Source organism: Condylostylus longicornis, unplaced genomic scaffold, assembly GCF_029603195.1.
Source record: "Condylostylus longicornis isolate FDR11 unplaced genomic scaffold, ASM2960319v2 ptg000031l, whole genome shotgun sequence".
Lineage (NCBI taxonomy): Eukaryota > Metazoa > Arthropoda > Insecta > Diptera > Dolichopodidae > Condylostylus > Condylostylus longicornis.
In genome coordinates this window covers 1,286,705-1,307,544 of record NW_026578000.1, presented here as the reverse complement: position 1 = coordinate 1,307,544, position 20,840 = coordinate 1,286,705, and the positions used below count along the sequence as shown (strand labels likewise).

The window sequence follows — 20,840 nt, the reverse complement described above, 5'->3', positions numbered from 1 at the left end:
ATTCAATTGTACTTTTTTTTTTATAATTATGTTTGTAATTAACTGTATTTTACACAGGATTATTCAATAAAAGGTTACAAGAAAGTTAAATTTTTTTTTCAAAATTAATTTTAAAATTGATGCTAACGACGATGATAAATGAAGTAATTTTAAAAAAATTTTAATTTTTCTATGAATTTTATTGAATAAAGGAAGCTTAGTAATCGAATAAAATATTGTAAGAGTCCGAAATTTTGGAATTTTTTTTTTGTAGCAAAAAATTTTTAACATAATTGATTCTCATAATATTTATAAATATTATTATGTCAAGTAAAAAAAATTATTATTGAATTTTAATTTCATATTTAATAACGAAATATTTGAATTTTATTTCAATTTATTAATTTATGATAATATAATTATTGAAAATAGATTCGATGCAAAAATAACTATGATGGTTTAGGCTAAGATGTCAATCCAAGCAAAAAAAAAAAACGCATGCATTAGTTATATAATGTCGAAATGAAATTATAATGAACAAGAATTATGTAGTGTTATTTAATTGTACAAAAATTACTTAACGATTTATTATTTTAAATAACTTTTACATTTTCGTAATAAAAGTTCTATTAATCTATTTTCTGCCAATTTTTGTATTTATATTTTAAAAAAAAAAAACATTTTTAAATGATTCTCTTTCTCTTATTAAAAAAAAATTAAAAACCTTATTTTCTAACAATTGTATAATATGTATTTTTGTATATATAAAACTATTAATATTTCTAAATTTATAACAAAATATGAAATACTTTCGGTCAATGAATTTTTTTTTATTTTACTTTTTGTATAGTTTTTTTTTTACTGCAACAATTTTTAAACAAGGTTTATGATATTACGCAGAAGATGATTTATCAAAAAACTACAACGTAAAATTGTATTTTTTTATTCAATTTAATTTTTTGATCAATTTAATAAGAAAAAACAAAAATATTCAATGTGCATCTATTATAAACCTTGACATAAAAGGAAAAAGGTAAAAACTATGAAACCAAATGCAAATTACTTTCATCAGTTTAGAAAAAAATTTGATAATTATAGAGAGACTTATTAAATAGCTTAACAAAATAATATTGTTTATTAAGTAAAGGGGTGTTGAAAATGTATGCTTGTGTATTTATATTTATGCATATACTTATATTTTGAACAATTATTGTTAACAAATTACTTTTAAAAAATAGTTTTTTTTTTTTTTAATTTTCTTAAATTTAAATATTATAAAATTTCTATTTGTTTTTTTTCTTTCTTTTTTATTTATTTTTATTGTAAACTTTTAAAATTGACTTTCTTTTCTTGTTGTTGTAGTCTTTGTTTCAGTTTCACCATTCTGTTTATCGTGAGAAATACTTGTTATAATTGATTTAATAACTACTGAACTTGTATTTGTTTCGGTGGTAGTACTAAAAAAAAAAACAGTATTTGTAAAATAAAATAAATAGTAAAATATGTAGATAAATAATAACTTAATCATATTAATTTATAAAAAAACATATAAAACATAAAAATAATCTTGCAGCCAATTACAATCAGGTTCATATTTTATCTTACCAGAGCGGTGCTAAATCCTTTAAATTTGCTATATTAAAATCTGTGATGTCTTTCATATTAACTGAAGTTATTTGCTGATTTGTCTGTGTACTTAAGACCGAAAGCCGACCTTAAAATGAAAACATTTAAAAAAAAAAAACAATTATTGCGATTTTCACAATTAATATAAACAAACACAATATAATTAAAATGAAGCTATAAAAAAACATAGAAATTGTTTTAAGAAAAATATTCATATAAAGCTGCTTAATTTTAAATATTATAAAATCCCTTCACCAAATAAATTCTTTACAATCTATTAAAATTTATACGAAAAATTATAAATGTTGAAACAGGACATAATTGTACAATATCCAATTTTTTTCCAAATGGACGATTACACAAATTAAACATTTAAATTAATTAAATTTAAGTAAATGAATTTAAAGTAAAATTTAAAATTCCGATTTAGCACTAAAAATTCTTAAAAATTATAAACATAATTTTGCTATTTTAAAAATATGTCAATATTTTTTTTAATTTTTGCGGCATTCTTTATGCAGTATGATAATAATATGCAGCGTAATAATTAAAAATTATAGTTAAATTGTCTCTAATATTAATAAAATTTAAAAAAGCAAAAAGTTGAAATTATTTCTAGCATTTCGGAATTTTAATTTTCATTATTATTTCCCTTCTAACGCATGTATAATTCAAAATTCTTTTGGGAATATATCAAAGTACAAAAACAACGTAAACAGAAAGCACAAAAAAGAAAAAATTTAAGAAAGAATTTTCACCAATTTTCGATGGAAAAATCCTTTTGAATGTTCAGAAGTCGACTTTTGGGTTGTAACTTTAATTTGATAAAAATCGGAAAAATATATGTATATATTAATAAAAACCTAAAATTTATTATTTTTTAAATTGAAAAAGAGATATGTACATTAATGTACATATTAATTATAAGTTTAGAAATTCAATAAGCCACACTAAAAATTGTAATTTATTTTACTTACCAACAGTTTCTTCTGTCGTCGTTGAACATAATGTTGTTACAGTTGAATTCAAATGATCTCGCACTGAATCTACTGTTATATCGCCAATTGAACTCGAAATTGTTTCGTTCGCTCGATTTGGTGAAGTATCACCATTATAACCATTCGTTAATCCTATACCAGCAGTTGTTGTCGTTGTGGTTACTGTTGACGTTACGGTTTCTTGAGCAGGAATTTTTTCTGAACTTATTTTATGGGGTTCACTTTCAATTACTTTTAATTTTTCTTTAACAATTGTTATAGGAGTTGCAGCAGACCCATTAATACTTTCATTTGATGCAACTTCCATTGTATCTTGTTCATTTACACTAACTGTTTCATCTTCTTTTTCCTCAATTGCTTCTAAATCAATAGCTCCATCTGGAGCAACAATTTTAGCAGTAGACAAACTAATGCGTTGTGCTTCGGAAGATGATAACATATATAAAGCTTCGCCTTGATTTGTGAAGCATAATGATGATATACCATTAATATCTTCACGTCGAATAGCTGCAGCATTTAATTGACGTTTTAATTCTGGTATTGTTAAAATCAATATGTCACCTAAATTTGTCAAACACATCAAATCGATTTCTCGATGAATTTGACTTTCACTTGAGTTATCGTCAGCACTGTTTAATTCAGCAGGCTCATTTTTTCTAGGACTTGTACCATGTTGTATTAATTCAGATGGTATTTTGCATGAAAATGTTGCGAATTGTAAACGACGAACACGCGCACCTTCATGTGCAGTTAACTTATATTTTGTAACAGGTTTTAATTGGGGTAATGAAAAAACTTTAAACTGCTCTTCAGATGCAATTAAAACTCGATGCGGGGCAGCTCCTGAACCAGTCATTTCCAAAGGAATACCATTATTATCAAAAATACTTATGCCAACAACTGGAGCTCGATGCTTTAGTTGTATTTCTTTCGCAAGTTGTGCTGTAACCATGCGTTTTTGTTGCTCATTTTCATTTTCAGTTGATTGCGGAATGTGTAAAAGGAAAACAGAAACACAGCTGGCATTTGTTGCTGACCATAAAGTAGGGACGGTATTGTGCACTAAAATTCAAAAAGTAGTAACGTGAACAGTAAAAAAAAGAAAAAACTTACTATTTGTAATAAACGTTTTGGCAAAAACCAAACATCTAACCATAGATCCCATTCCATCGTCAGCTGGTCGAGCTTCAACTTGCCTTTCTATTGGACGTGTGTCGATCTAAATAATAAAAAAGAAAACCAAAACAATATTTAAAAATAAAAGTTTATGAAACTACTATTACTGCAGCTTGTGTAGCATTTGTTGGATTATTTCTTGTAGATCTACCCTTTCGTAATCTCCTAAAAGATTCTCTCAAAGTCTTTTTGAATGATTTTCTTCTTGATAATTGTTCTCCAGTTCCAGTTAAATCATTTGGATTTAAAGTGCATTTATGAAATACTGGATGATGATTAATATAATCAAATAAAATGAGACCATGTGCAGTTCCAGCTGTTAATAAGTTCCAATTACTCTCCATTGATATGCAAGTTATAGCAGCTGGTGGCAGAACTTGTAAAACACCATCAACGTGAATTGAATTGTCACCAATAGGTTCAGCATTTTCATCATATAAATGCGATCGGACTTTTAACTGTTCATGCCCTTTCCATATAAATCCATCGCGATCACTAACTAGATTCATTGTTGTAACTTTAAGAGCTTTCTGTTTTTCACGATCAGCAAATTGGGCAAAAACTATTTGTCCGGCTGTACCAGCTACAGCAAAGTGTCCACTATTTGGACATAATGTAACTTTTTTAACAGCTAAACGTGGATCATCTGAAAATGGATCAAATATACCAGCTTTTCGAAATGGAGGCTCTGAATCATCTGCAGGTTCATTATCCTGTGGTGGATCGCCATCTAAATCATCACCATGACTGAAAAATTAAACAATAAATAAACAAAAAAAAAAAAATAATTGAATACAATCATATTTTATGTATGTACTATAAAAAACAATATAATTTTCAAAATGCATCAAACATCAAATAAAATTGACTGAAACAAGAAGCAAGAAATTATTATTTTGCATTAAGTTATGCCACAACAAAACAACAACACTAGCAATAACAAAACAATTTCAGTGGGTAAGTGCTGAATTTGAAAAAAAAAAATTATCACAACAATTAAATGAATTTTTTTAAATATTAATTTATTTATAATTTATTAAACTACTATATATTAATTAATATAAGTTGTTTAAACATGAGGTCTGCTCACATACTATAATCTAATTTGTATTATCCAGATCCAATAAAAATTATTTTGTTTAAAATGAATTTTAATTTGTTTGATTAGCATGTTATTAGTTTTTTTATGTTTTAATTATATTAATAAAGTAATAGAATTTCAGTAAAATTTATTATACTTAACATTTTTTTCGTTCCTATAAAAAATTTATGTCACCATTTTAAGAAAGCGCTTTTCAAACAAATTTCAGAAATGACAATAAAATTTGGAATAAATCCCACGTTTAGTGAAAACTCTTAAATATTCGAAAATCGTATTGATGGCAAAAAAATAAAAGAAAGGTTAATGAATTCCAAAATACAAGCTTATATTATATTTATTATCCTTCAATTATTTGCTATTATTAAAAATACCTTTCAAACGAATTCTCTTTCGTTTTTTATACACTATCTATACAATATCAAATCAAATCAATTTTATATTGTTTTAATTATAATTTCAATAGAATTTCACACACACATGCTTAATTTAACAAAAAGTGAAGATGCACTTACTTTCATATATAAAAAAAAAACTGTTTTGTATTCATATAAAATTTAAGCATATTTCTTAATAAAACATAATTATATCACATCGAGTGATTAGAAGAGATCACTATATTTCATATTAATATATATAATTATATATATAGAAATTAATAAATATATTAATTTCTTATAAAAGTAATAATAAGCATCATAAGTTTTATATAAACCGATTAAATGAGATTACAATGCCAGTAAATGGTATATTAATAATAAAAATTACAAACTTTGAATTTTTAATAATACTAGTGCATTCAAATTTAAATTTTTTCGTACATTAAATGAACTGGTTCAATTAATTATTAAAAATTTTGTATTATTTCCAAATTAATTTAATACAATTTTTTAGAAATTTCTACCTATATTAATTAAATTCTTCAATTTTAAAGACATTATTATTTGTGAAAAGTATATAGAAGTGCTAAGTAGCAAATGAAGAAATTTTATAAAGTAGGTAAAAGGGAAAAAATATAATACAGAATAGATATAAAAAAAATTAAATGATTAAAGATTGTATAATAAACTTATTTTTATAGTAACGTAGGATTTTCAGTCTCTTCTTAATCTTTTAATCCATTTTTGATGTAAAAATAATCATTTTTACTTAACACTAAGTGGGTCATCTTATATTGATTTTTAAAAATAATAAACTTAACAATTGATGAGAATAATATTAAAAACGTTTACAATATAATTTCATAATGGAAACTACCGTGCAAAATAAATTAGAAATAGAATAGGTAAAAAAAATCAATTTCCACTGGAAAACTAAACTTAACAAATGAAAAACAAATTTTTTTTATTTACAAAAATATAAATTGTAAGTAATAAATGCATATTTTATTTAAATTTTGCAATAACTCATATCAAAATGAATTGATTGCATGCATAAAAATTATTTATTTATTCTTTGTAATATTCATTCTTTGTTTTTATTTTATGAATATGTATACAAATTTCTAGAAAAAAAAAAAATTAACGAAAAATAACAAAGTACATTTCTAAGTTTTTTTTTATTGCTCTTTCTTTTTATTCTTTTTAATTCTAAATTAAATTTTAAATAAAAAATTAAACTCTGAAATTTTTGTGTTTTTTTTTTTTGTTTAAAAATTCCCACCTTTTATTTAAGGATAATCTTGTGTTAAAATCAGACTGCCAGGATATACGATAAACATAATCATTCACATCAAATAACCTAGAAACAAATAATAAATTTGATTTTTTTGTACTTTTAAATTTTTGAAAACATAATTGTGTTTTTTTTTTAAATATCAGGCGCCTATATATTTATGTATATTTAAATACCTTTTTATTTTATATTATTTTTATTATTTATATTTTTTATTATATAATATGTATATATACCCCTTATATAGTAATAAGAGATTCTTTTTTTTTAATTTTTTTGTACAAACTTTAAAATTAGAAAATTAAATAATTTAATTTTATGTATTGTTAGTAAAAATGATGTTTGATGTGATGTGTGTAATGCGTGTTAGTTAACGTAATGATTAAAGTCGTATTTTTTAGTTTAATTATTACATACATACATTAATATTCAATTATATGTTAATATTATGACAAAAATTCAAATATAAAACTCCCCACATAATACAATAATGTGTAAATTTCATCATAGTTATATCTATTAATATTAAATATTAAATTTAAAGTAAATAGATATTATTTTAAATTTCACATTAATTAATTTATTTCTAATTAAAGTAAAAGTCAAAATTATTATATTCTTCATCTCAAAATTATTATATATATGTATCTTTATCCTAAATTCCAAAATTCTATTTATTCCACTCTAAAAATATAATTTCTAAAAATATATTTGAAATAATATCAAAATTAATACTTAATCTAAATTGGTTTTCAAATAATATTAATCAGTTAACTACAAATTTAAATTAAATATAAAACTCAAAGATACTAAAATTTTTAGAAATACTTAAAATAATTAAATACAAAATAAAAAAAAAACTTTCTTAATATTTTTTTTATATTTCCAAATATTTATGTATTCAATTTTTGCTTTAGTTTTTCCATGGAAATTTTAAAAATGTCTTAATAGAATATTAGAAGAATCATAAACAAGAATTAAGAATATTGAAAATTCAATTATTTTGAACAGAATAAAAATAGAACACAAAACTAAATTAAGAAATACAATATATTTAAAAAAATGAAAAGTGAAAAGATTTAATTTGAATTCAATCATTCGAATTAATCTCGTGTTGACACCTGCAAATTATTTTAAACTTTCCCTTATATTGTAATTTAATGTTTTATTTTAAAAAAATATTAGTTTATAACATACAAAAATAATGAATTTGTTTTATCACTTTTGAATTATCACTGCTAAAATTAGAAAAAAAAAAACAAGTATACTTTAATCAAACTCTTACCTTAACGCTTTCCGATTTTAAATTAAAAAAAAAATGATATAATAATAAGAATACACAAAACAAAAAAGTAAAGCCAAAGCAAAAAAATACAAGCAGATATAAAATAAAAACAATAATTTAAATTAAATAATGTCATTAAAATAAAGGAAAGAGAAACTAACCCAAACAATGATTTTGTTTTAAATTCATAAATGGGTTTTAAAACAACACCAGTACAATCCCAAAATTTAACTGAACCATCTTCATGCCCAGTTAATAATATTTCATATTCTGTTGGTTCATCATGTTCATCTGTTAAATAACCACCATTTATAGGCCATTCCATATCACTGATATTTGTTTCCTGTTTTTTACCAGCTTTCACAATATTCTCGTAAACTTCTTTTGTTACTTGTGAAGCTAAATAATTACATGTAATTGCTGATGCATGCAATGAATGTAAATATGGTGTTTTTAATATTGTTAATTTTGGATTTGTTAAATCAAATGCACATAATTCCTCTTCAAGTAAAACAATTAATGATTCAACTTTATTTGTTTGATTTGAATCATCATCTTCTTGGAATGTAACAAAAAAATCAATAACTTTTGATGTAAAATCTAAACATATTTTTGTTCCATCTGTACAATGTACTGATACACAATTATGATCACCATATGCAGATCTCGGCATGCCACCCGAAAAAATTACCATATCTTTACCACTAAAATTAAACATAATAAAAAATTATACATAAAATATTAAATTTTAATTTGATTTTAAAATAAAACTTAAAAAAAATAATTTACTTTCGTTTTCCTTTTATCAAACGATTAATACTTTTACAAGGATCCGGTCCATATGGGACATAATTTTGATCTTTCGGTGGTACATCCATATCAACATTCCATGTTGCATATGAACCGTCCGCATGATACCATGTAAATTGATCACCATTTGTATTAACATGAATACCAACACTTTGACCATGTCCGGGTGCAATAAATGAACGTATTACAGAATTTAATTCTAAATCCCATAGTACACATAATCCCCGATTATATGTAATTAATAGCTTTGACCATGAATTAGGCAATTGTTTAACTGATTCAATTGCACCCGGATTCAATTTATATGTTGGTGGTACTTGTTCTAATACAATATCATGATATATAACAGGTTCTTTCACCGAAAATGATTTTAAATCAAATTGATAAACATTACCACCTTCAGTACCAATCCATACAATATCTTTTGCATATGAACAACATAATGATGAAACTTTCTTTAATTTTCCATCGAATGGTAATGTTTTTATTGGTATTAACATAATACCAGCTGGTTCCCATAATATTAATTGATTACCAGCTGTTAATGATAGAATTCTACCAGTACCTGGTACCCATTCCAATAATTGTACTGTGCAATCTGATGCATTTGAACCGGGCATTGGATTATGTTGTCCATAAAACTCAACACCAGGCCTTCCAAATACTTTTATTACACCAGAATGTGTACCAATTGCAAATAATTGCATTTTAGGATCATAAGCAATTGCAGATGGTTTATGTGGAAATCCATGTTGTACAGTCTAATGTAAAACAAAAAAAAAATATACAAGAACAATTAATAATATTTCACACATTTTAAAAATAAAATTTGATTTATTAAATAATAAGAAAAAAAAATATATACATATATAAGTATTTACTTAAAAAATTTTCGCAAAAAATTGTTGTGCTATTTCCGTTTAATTAATTTAATAAGGTTTCATCTTTTCCTCTTTTGTTATGTAAATTAAAACCAAAACATATGCAGTGTGAATCACATATTATAGAAATAAACTGCGACAAGATCTATTTATAGAATATTATAGTTTGCTGTATTTCAGTATGAATTTAGAAGAAGGCAAAAGAAAAAGAGAGAATAACTAACTTCAAATTCATCCCCTCTCAAACCTACACTACGACATCTATGGATCATTTCTATAACAATATATTATGTTAAATGAATAGAGCTAATGTAAAACGGAATTAAATCATATTATCTTTTTCATTATAAAAAAAATGAAACGGAAAATAATAAACAAATTAAAAATAAAAAAAAAAATTTGAAATTTTTTTCATTCATAAAATACTCTTAAACTCGATCTCTTTTTTTATAAACACAATATAGTACAAATAAGTACTCAAACTCAATTCAAATTATGTAATTTATGGAAGCGTAGAGTGTAATTTAAATATCAAACGAGATTATGATGTCATTGAACTTTTAAAATTTATCATTTAAAAAAAAACGCATACATTAAATAGAAACTGAAATAATTTTTAATCAGAAATTAACATTTTAATTCAAAATTAATTTTTTTATTATATCATATATAAAATTATTTATGCAAATTTAATTAAATTATTTAAATTGCATTTAAAATTTTGAAATTAGAATTAAATTAAAAGTAAGACTATATGAAAATATATACAAGATAAGATTTAATATTCCAATACAACCACAAGCTAGACCAGAATATTTTTCAATTTAATATTACTTTAGTTTAATAATACGCCACCACAAAAAAAAATGTTTCAATTTTCACCACTATTTTCCTTTATATGATACCGCCATTTAACCCTTTCCTCGTTGATTAAAGTTAGTTGATTAAAGCAAAACAGTTGAGCTTTAAAAAAGAATAGAACGCAATGTTATGTATAGTGCACAGCATGACTATTTTTCACTCAAAACTGTTTAATTTAAAATTTAAAAGAAATCTTTATGATGACATCATATACATTGAGTACCTATATTTAAAAATTTATTCTACACGCAAAGTTTTTTATGAGAAAGTTTAAAAAATTCATATATTTTTATTAAGTTATTTTAATTTTTTAACAAAATGACTCATAAAACTAATTGAAAATGAATACTTTTTTTTAAAAACTTCGATTTCACATAAAAACAAAATACACAACAATTTAACATCATTACAAAATCTATACAATAAAATGGTCAATTTTTAAAATTTAAAATGATCATTGTACTCCAATATATGTTGATTGTCATACATAATGTACAATAAATGTGAGCTGTAATACCAAAATCCTTTTTGAATACCTTTTAGAAATTATTCAGAGATTTTAGAAATCTTCAGGTCTAACATAATCAACGTTGATCATTTATATTTTAAGTAAATCAAATGTTAAAATTTTTCTGTATTTTTCTTCTTTTTTTTTTAATTTCCAGTTCAAATCATTAATTTCCGCATGGTAAATTTAACAACTAATCTCTGAAACCAATGCTAATTTCCATTACTTTCAAATAAAATAGATATAGAACAAAAAATATCAGTATTAAAAAAAATTAGTAGACAAGTATAATGTCAAAAGTAATTAAGTTTTTTTTTTTTGGAATCTAAATCCATCTTCATTTCTTGTTAGTAAATAAAAAAAAAAAAGAATAATATACAGAAATGTGTTACAAATTGTAGTCTTCAAACAAAAAAAAAAAATAATAATACTAAAAGAACAAAAGCAAAAAAATTCTTCACAAAACACAATTTTAGTTTCTGAAGAAATAAATTTACCATATTAAATTTTTTTGATTTGATTTTGATTGATTTTCTAACATATTCGCTTAACATATCTCAAAATTTCGTTTATACTATACTTCAACTAAAATAATGAAACGTATTAAAGGGTTAAATCATTGAACCAAATGAAAGTGAGTGAAATGAAAAAAAAAAATCATTGTATCCATTATTAATTTATTCTTAAATAAACAGTTTATTTGATTAGAGTATAGCGTATTAAGCCACCTATATGTAAGTAGAGCAAAATATATCGTACATAAATATAATTTACCCCTAAAATGTATTATATAAATTAAACTATATCTTTATTAATGAGAAATAGATAAATTCTAAGTTGACTGCAGACATTTTTGCTTATCTTATCTTAATTAAATTAAAATTTAAATAATTATTTTATATTTTAATCAATCATTTTATATGCAGATGCAGAATTTTTAATATCGTAAATTGAAACTGGATATTTCGTAATATCTTAAAACTTAACTACTATTATTTTAATAGCTCATAAAAAAATGTTTATGAAATGGAAAACAAAAAATTAAAATTTTCAATTATTTTATTTAAATTGCATTAAAAATACCCTACGATAGTACTTACAAATATTGAATTTACTTTAAATTTAGCTAAATATGAATGCGAATATATTATACATGAGTACATATTGTATATAATTCAACTATATATGTACATATATAAATTTTATTCAAAATTTAGCTTAAATTGAAAAAAAAAAGAAATAAATTTAATTTGTACAATTTTAAAGATTCAAATTCTTCAAAATTATTTTCTATTCATTTATTAAATAGATCGGAATGTTACAAAATGATTAATGATGTAAGCATCACAATATGAAAAGCTTTTAGGCATTTCAACTTTCATTCTAAAGAAATCAAAAAAAAAATTTTGGTCTTTTTCCAACAAGAAACTTTATAGGTGGTTTAAAGTTTTCATAAAATTGGAACAGAAAAAAAGAATTGAAATACAAAACTTAATAAAAAAAAAGAAAAGAAATAAAAAACAATTCAAAAAATTAAACCCATTAATTTTAAAGCGTCCATTGTTTGCCACCAATATAAAAAAAAATGTGATTCATGTTTTTGATGATGGCATACCCAAAAAAATTATTACTTTTGACTTACCCAAAAGATTTTCTTTAAAATTTTCTAATTTTATTGTTCACTATCATATGCTATGTATAGTAAAATTTTACAGAGAAATTGGGAGGTAAAGTGAGGGACGGCCCTAATAATAATAATAATAATAATAATAATAGTTCTTTATTTTATCCGTTATCTTTAATTATATAGGAAAAAAAAAGTTTAGAATTTTTGTTTTTGTTATTAAATAGTTTAATCTATTTATGGTGTTCTGAAAAATACTATTATTAAAAAATTACAAAAAATCTTAAATTATAAACATGCCTGGTATACATTCATGTATGTTTGTGTAACGGAAAAAGAAAAATATTTTTTGTGATAATAAACAAAATGATATGACAGATATGTGATTATTGTCGGCTTTTTCACAAACCAAAGAAAGAAAAAAACTCCACCACTCCTACACAACGCACATAGTGAGAATTTTCTGTCATTATCATTAAGTAGGGAAGGGAAAATTAAAAATTATCAATTTATTTCTACAGAATATTCGAATTTTCAAATTAATTTATTTGTGGATTCTAATTCAAAAATTTCAATAAAATATATATGTATATTAATATTATAAATTAAACTGATTTTAACAATGCTGATTTGTTTGAAGTACCATAACAGAGCGTTTAAGATTTGTTACAATGCGAGAAAAACATGACTTAATACACAATTTACACAATCTATTATGTAAGCGAACATTATGTAATATGCACAAGAATTTATATACAAAATTTGTTACTTTAAAATTATGTAACTATTGGGTTCAAGAACATTTTCTTAATTTTTTTAAGAAACTGTTATATACCATAAAACATTGAATAGAAATCTAAATTTGCATTATTTTTATTCATTATTTAATTTAATTTAATAATCTTTTAATTACGTTATAAGTTTTCAAATAAAGCATTAAGCTTAATTCTTATTCAACTAAATTCTCTATTGTTTCTATATAATATTCAAAATAACCACAAAAAAAAAAATTATCTCACGATTTTGCATAACGTCAAAAATTTTATTAATGTTTTTGCTTACTGCAGTTTATATAGTTGAGTTTTATAAATTAAAAAAAAAAATTATTTTTTGTTAGATTTTTTGTACAAAACAATGTCTTTTTACACATTATTTTTATTATATCTTCTTAATATTAAAAATGTTTTACTGTAAAATTAAGCTAATGTGCACCAACTAATCAACTTGAACCACACATTATCATCTGCAATTCAAAAATCACCTAAACTTTATGTAACAGCAAACAATTGCACGAATTTTAAAATTTTTGTCGAACTGCTAACTAAAAGAACAAAAATAGAAATTATTATTCTTTAATTTTTAGACTCTATGATATCTAAGATAAATATGATCTATTCCTTTGCGGCTTTTTTGTCGCTCTTTTTATTTTTAACTCGCTGCTAAACTAGAATTTCAACAGTCACCTGTCAACTGCCAGCTAGAAAATATCACCCGCCTACTGTCACCTGTCAAATGTCAATTGTCATCTGTCACCTGTCAACAGTAAAAAGTCAGCTGTCACCTGTCAAATGTCAACCGACAGGTGTCACCTGCCAAATGTCAGCTGACATCTGTCAAGTGTGAAATGTCATCTGTGAACCGTCAGCCGTCACCTGCGTACTTCAAACTGTGAACTGTCAAATATCAAATATCTTGTATAAGTATACATATGTACACAAAAAGTTAAAGTTTCGTTGCAAATCGTTTCCATAATATTGTCAAACATTTAACAATATTGCAGCCTAAATTTTACCGTATTAAAAGTGACATCAAATAAACAAACAGGAAGGATAACATCTCATTAAACAAAGAATAATAATACCAAAATTATGCACGAGTACATAAAATTACACTAATGTTTTTAATATTCTTAATTTAAATGCTCTTAACAAAATATTAAATATGAGAAATAAAACGAAAGAGATCAACCGCACCTCAATTGCTCCATGTAAGTAAAGCTTAGCTTTTATTTCACAATGTTATTAAACGATCTTTTAACTTTTTCGATTATTAAATTTGAAAGAATTTACAATCAATTATAATCGTATCGTTTTTATATTTTTCAATTTATTTCTCAAAAAAGACAACAACAGCAAAAGTAAACCTTGTTTTCTATTAGATAGAAAAACCCTTCATTTTTTTACCGTTAGAAATCTTAAAGAAAAATAAAAGAAGCATACACTAAATAAAAATTAACCACAAAATAAAGTTTTCCACCTAGGTAAATAAAAATAATAAAAATAAAAAATTTATACCTGTATAAATAAAACTGGTTTTTCTTATGCCTTTTATTCTATCTTTATAATTTTTACTATTTGTTTTTTTTTTTTCAAACAAACTAACATACATAATTTACATGGGCCGTAACCTAAAGCGTTTAAGAAATTGAAAAACACGAAATGCCAAAGTATAAAATTAAAAAAAAATAAAAAGTCAAAAGCAAGTTTATACTAGATTTAAAAAGAAGCAGCGTGACTCCTTTTACTATGTCCCATAACATAAACCATAAAATGGCAGTAAATGAAAAGAACTTTAAGAAATTATCAAAAAAACAAGACAGAAAAGAAAACTGTGATTTAAAATATGATTTTTTATTTTTTGAATGCTAAACTAAAAATATGGCACACTCAGAAAAAAATTTAAAAAAACAAACATTTAAAGTTAACATACAAGTAAGTGTTGTCAATAGATGTACAACTAAAATGAACAAAAGAATGTTGTTCAAATGCTCTAAGGACATAAAAGTTAAATGTTAAATTAGAACGAGTCAAGTTTTCAAGAAACAACTTTGACCTTAATTGTATTTGGCGGCTGATGACGCTTACTGATACAATAGAGCTAATACGTAATAACGTACATATTATAATGTTAGCTCTATAGTATTCCAAGAATATACATTATATATACATTATACTTACTTCATTACTCAACCTCCTATTAAGTTATAATAGCTATTTTAAGTTATATTCTCGTTGAAAATATTATTCAGCAACATAAAACGTACTGATAATAAAATAGTTGACAATAAACTCTGAAATTGATGCAAAAATGAAATTTAATGGAGCTAACTCGCTAGCATGAGTGAAATTAAAAAAGAAATAATGTGTTATATTTTTCAATCAATCAATAAATTTAGACCTGCTTTGATAAATTATTAACGAACCATTTTATAATATATAATAGTACACTTTACATCACCTTAAATCAAGATTCATAACAACTTTATAACTTCTACAGTTTATTTTTTGAATATTTTTATAGACACTTATTCGAAATTCTAAAATAAGAAAAACTAACAAAAATATTTTATTATTTTATTAATTATTTCCATTCAGTCGTTTGTAAAAAACAACAGTCACGTTTAATAATAACCAGCATTCATTTAAGTTCTAGTCAATTTGATTTATATATTTTGAATATTTGAATGAAACATATAAAGTATATTAAGCGTAAATTGTCCCATCGTTACCATTAAAATGAAAAAAAATTCAAAATTACATAATTTAATTTTTTGTTGTAAAAAAATAATTCAATAAATTCAAAATTATTCATTATCAATCTATATAATTGACAAATTCAGAAAAAAATATTGAATAAATGAAATTAATAATTGAATAACAATAAAATAATAATAAAAGCCCGCATTCTAAGAAATTAAATCAAAAAATAATCAAACATTTATTAAATTTACAATTAATTTACAATCATTACAATCATTTACAACCACTTTTATTTATTTTAACGTGCGTATAACAGACGAATTCACAAATTTCATATAAATTTTTCTGTGTAAATTAAGAGTGGTTTTAAGTTTTTGCTAGCAAGAACATAATTTTTATCTTAAGAAAACCATCAGGAATTAAAAAATGTGTACAATAATTTTCATATACATAATACATATGTATGTATGTATATTTATGTAAGTCTACAATATCTAATAACGTAAATACTACATTTAGATCATATTCTAGGCTTTTTTAAATTTCATATATATGTAAAAGGCGAAATAGTGAGGGGGCGAGTAACAATTAATTTAAAATACTCTGATAGTTGACGAAGAAGGGCATCATCTTTATTAATATAATTGCTGGTGTCAAATAAATTAAAATGAATTAAAATGGGCTCTGTAAGAATTTACCAGAGCCCGATATTCTTAAAAATTATAATTCAGTAACTTTAAAAGGATTTATAAAGCCTTGAGAATAAGTGAGAACTCATCAATAGGAAATTTTTTTAGCTAGTCTAGTCGAATTTTTACACAATAATAATTTAATAATACACATGCTACTTCAATGCATAGCTAAAATTAAAAGTACGTTTGCAATACTTACATATTATCAAAATGAGCTCTTCATCTTTTATAAACACTTAGTAGTTCAAGCTTTCTTTTAAATTGTGTTTAATTTTTAAAATTCCTATATTTATTGCCAAGAAGCCGAAAAATTCTTGAAAATTGGTGAGATATTGGTTTTAAAGAAAATTTTTTAGAGACCGAAAAACAGACAAAAATTGATATTAAAAGTGAAACATAGTAGAAGTTTTTCCAACTTTTTTTAAAAAATTCACTTAAAACACTACAATTAATTTTGAAATATATATACTCGTAAATATGTATTCTATATATGTGCATACTTAACAAAAATCGTAAGTAGTTGACTCTTTAATATTATAATAAAATCTCAACATTCAACTTCTCGAGTGGGTTAATACCATGTACATATGCATGAATTTATAAAGAAAATTATTGAAAAAAACAGTCATAATAGAAACAGCAGAGAAAAACATTTCAATCGCACCTTAATAGTGCACTCAACTGCTTTTTACACATTTCCATATATACAAAAGTATTTACATATATTCCTTGTACTTATTCATAATACTTATGTTTACGAATATAGCCGACCACCTATCTAGATAGAATCACTATAGAGTGTACTTTATGACTGCATGTTATTAAATTAATTTAAATTTTTCCTTTTCCTTCTTCTTTTTACTCTTGTTTTTATTTCAAAAAAAAATTATACGAGATAAAGATATTTTCTAAAGAAGAATACAAATATAGTATGAAATTCTATGAGAAAAATGTTAATGACCCTGTCATTTTGCGAATTTTATTTAATATGTATGTATGAATTAATTGTTTGTATGTGTATTCTACTTTTAAAAATAATTAAATAAATTGGAGAAAATCCCTCGCATTTCTCAAATGAAATTTCGTATTTCATTCTTCTTTTATAATATTTTTCTGGTTGCTTAATATTATATTTCGGTAATTTGATCTTAAAGCATGACCTATAATTGCAAAAAAAAAATGTTATACCTACCTACATAAATAATAAAAATAATGACCCAACTCTACTGTATATATGTATATATCTACACAACTATGATAATAATTTTAAAATAATTTTTCTTGAAAATTTTTACAAATATTCAGCATTTCTTGAGGTGACAGAAGACTTAAACAAAACAAATAGCAACTAACTAAAACAATGTAAATTTTTATCAAGTATAAATGCTAAATGAAAACCAAGGTTACAAAATATTTTAAATGTACAAATATTCCCGTATATATGTATGTATATGAGTATGTACATTTGCATGCATTTTAATAATTACTACCTAAATACAATATTTATGTAAGTACATGATACACAGCCATTCTAAATCAATGATACAGCATACATACATATTCTTAATTTTAACATGAATGAATGGGTTAAAGAACGAAGTGAAATAAATCACATACATACATATGTAGGTACGAGTACATAGTAGAAATTAATTTTCATTAACTTTTATTTATTTTAAAAAATCCAATGAAATATGAACAAATTCATTAAAAATTATAAATCAGAATAATTATTTAATTGATAATTTAGTTAATGGCCCCAAAATAATGAGCTTTGCAGAAATGATACTCCAGAAATTCATATTTTCGCCATGTAAACTTCTCAATTCAAATTTCAAATATTCATTCATTTTGTATACACAATGCCTTCATAATATTATATTTCATATACAACATAAACGCTACATAATTTAAAGTTTACCAACTCTGACTGATTTTCAATGAAAATTTCTATACATATTTGTACATACATACATTGTACATTTACTCATAACAACAATATTATGATTTGAACACGAATATTAAATTTAAGTAATTAGAAATTTGACAACATAACTCTTATACATGAATATATACATCCATATATACTAAGAATAGTCATTAAAAATATACGTGTATGTACATATTTATAGCATGTTCTTATACATATTAATATTATTGTCAAAAATTGATAAGTTATAAATTATTCTACCAATTCATTATGCATTCGGGAGACAGAAAACAATAACAAAATCAGAAAAAAAATCTTAAACAAATAATATGGTATTTTTTTTTTTATTAATCAAATTTAATTCTATGAACAATCAATGAGGGTTGACTCACTATATTTTCAACTTCAATTTACTTACATACATACATATTCTTGTATTTTACCGTCATCATTATTTTGAACGTGAGTAAAATGTTTAAAATAAAAAGAGGTAAAAAGAAAATTTTGCTTTAGTCAAGTAATTTTGAACTCATTGAAAAAATATTTTATTCAAAAATTCTAAAGAAATTTTAAAGCATAACCTTAGTGAATACTCAAGCAAATTAAAAGATTCTGTAAATTTATTTAATAAAAATGGTTAGAATTGAACAATTTTAAAACATTGTATTGTACACTTTCTTTGAAGTAAATTCGAAATTACTAAATATGTAAATACAGCAATAAGTCAAAAATATTGAAAATTCCAATCAACAAGTCTGAATATTCAATCATTTTCGAATAATATTTGTATAATTTTCAAGCCCGACAAATTTTTTTTGGAATCAATCAAAAAAAAAAACCGCAATAAGAATGTTAGAAAATTAATTTACAATATGACGTATTCAATTGCATGCGAAATTCTATATACATATGTATGTATGTAAACAGATTATAAAGTATAACACATTTTTTGTACATTCATATGCACAAATAAATAGAAGTATTTATTTATATTGTATACATTTATAATAGTACGTGTAAGTAGTACATGTAAATGACTTCATCAGTGGTAACGTAAGTTCATAATAATAGTTTAAGCCGGAAATGATTAAGAAATTAGGATTTTATTCTGCTTATGGTCGATAACAGACAAAAATAATAATACCTATAACTTTAAATTTAAAAATTTTTAACATTATCTATATATTAAAGTCAATTTAATTACATTAAATAATAACATAACTGTCAACTTAATGATATTATTGTCGAACTTATTGATATTAATATCAAATTTGCTGTCGAAATTAAAAAATTTTGCATTTCAATATTGTTTTTCTTAAAATATTTTAAAAAATCTAAAATTGTTATATAACTGTTATACATTTTGTGTGTAACTGCTCCCTGTTTTTATTATTTTCGACAAGATCTAATGCAACTTTAAAATTTAACATTGGAAAAAGACTTGCAAAGCCGACATTACTATATCAGAGAGTTCATAATTGACATGAATTTATTATAATCAATTTAAAGTCAACACTATTCAAAAATTTCACGTCTATTTTCGGATTTTAAATAATAATATTAATAGGTAATTATATAAAAATTCGTTCATTAACAGTAACACACTAAACTCACTATTGTAATGAACTTAATGTGTTTGTTGTTTTTTTAATTCAATTCTCGCATACACATACATATGTACATAAAAAAAGAAGACAACATGATTAATTTTGTCACGAATATTATATTAAATAACTGTTATATAGACAAAAAAACAAAAAAAAAATATTTAATATTCTTTTTTTCTTTTTCATATTTATTTGTAAGCATAATAAGCAAACATACTGTTAAATAATAGAAAGTGCTATAGATGGGTTGGTTTTTTGTATAACAAAAAAAAAAAAGAATAAAAAATAGAAATAAAAATTGTCATGACAGCACCCATTCGCAGAAGGTCAATTAATTTCCTTATTTAAAATAGTGAAAAACTTCTAATTTACATCAAATTAAATCTTTGCTCTATTTACTTTTTCCCTTATTTATTAATTTAATATTATATACAATTACAATTTATTTTATTAAAATGTGTTTGTATGTATGTACTTGTTTTGGTTTTCTGAATATTTTTCATAATAAAAATTTTTTTATATAAAAATCATAAAATTTTTAATTTAAAGAAACACGCTATTCAATCATTTAATCACAAAGAAAAATTCTATTTAAATTCTGTTAGACAAGC

The 20,840-nt window shown here is 23.2% G+C and overlaps 1 protein-coding gene across 3 annotated transcripts in view; it reads right to left on the bottom strand.

Moving 5' to 3' along the window:
* Window positions 1-71: 71 nt before the first annotated feature.
* LOC129608309 (lethal(2) giant larvae protein) overlaps window positions 72-20,840 on the bottom strand; it is a 44,876-nt gene continuing 24,107 nt past the window's right edge. The window contains exons 3-11 of one of the 3 annotated variants that reach the window (XR_008696884.1): window positions 8,627-9,408; window positions 7,999-8,541; window positions 6,541-6,618; window positions 3,887-4,526; window positions 3,717-3,822; window positions 2,583-3,665; window positions 2,364-2,419; window positions 1,585-1,693; window positions 72-1,436 (exon numbers count right to left, since the gene is read on the bottom strand). Coding sequence is in view for 2 of the 3 variants with exons in the window: in XM_055519745.1 (XP_055375720.1) it covers window positions 1,310-1,436; window positions 1,585-1,693; window positions 2,583-3,665; window positions 3,717-3,822; window positions 3,887-4,526; window positions 6,541-6,618; window positions 7,999-8,541; window positions 8,627-9,408 (3,468 nt within the window). In the remaining variant the exon portion in view is untranslated. The remainder of the gene's footprint in view (window positions 1,437-1,584; window positions 1,694-2,363; window positions 2,420-2,582; window positions 3,666-3,716; window positions 3,823-3,886; window positions 4,527-6,540; window positions 6,619-7,998; window positions 8,542-8,626; window positions 9,409-20,840) is intronic. The other 2 variants (XM_055519745.1, XM_055519746.1) reach the window with 2 other exon arrangements.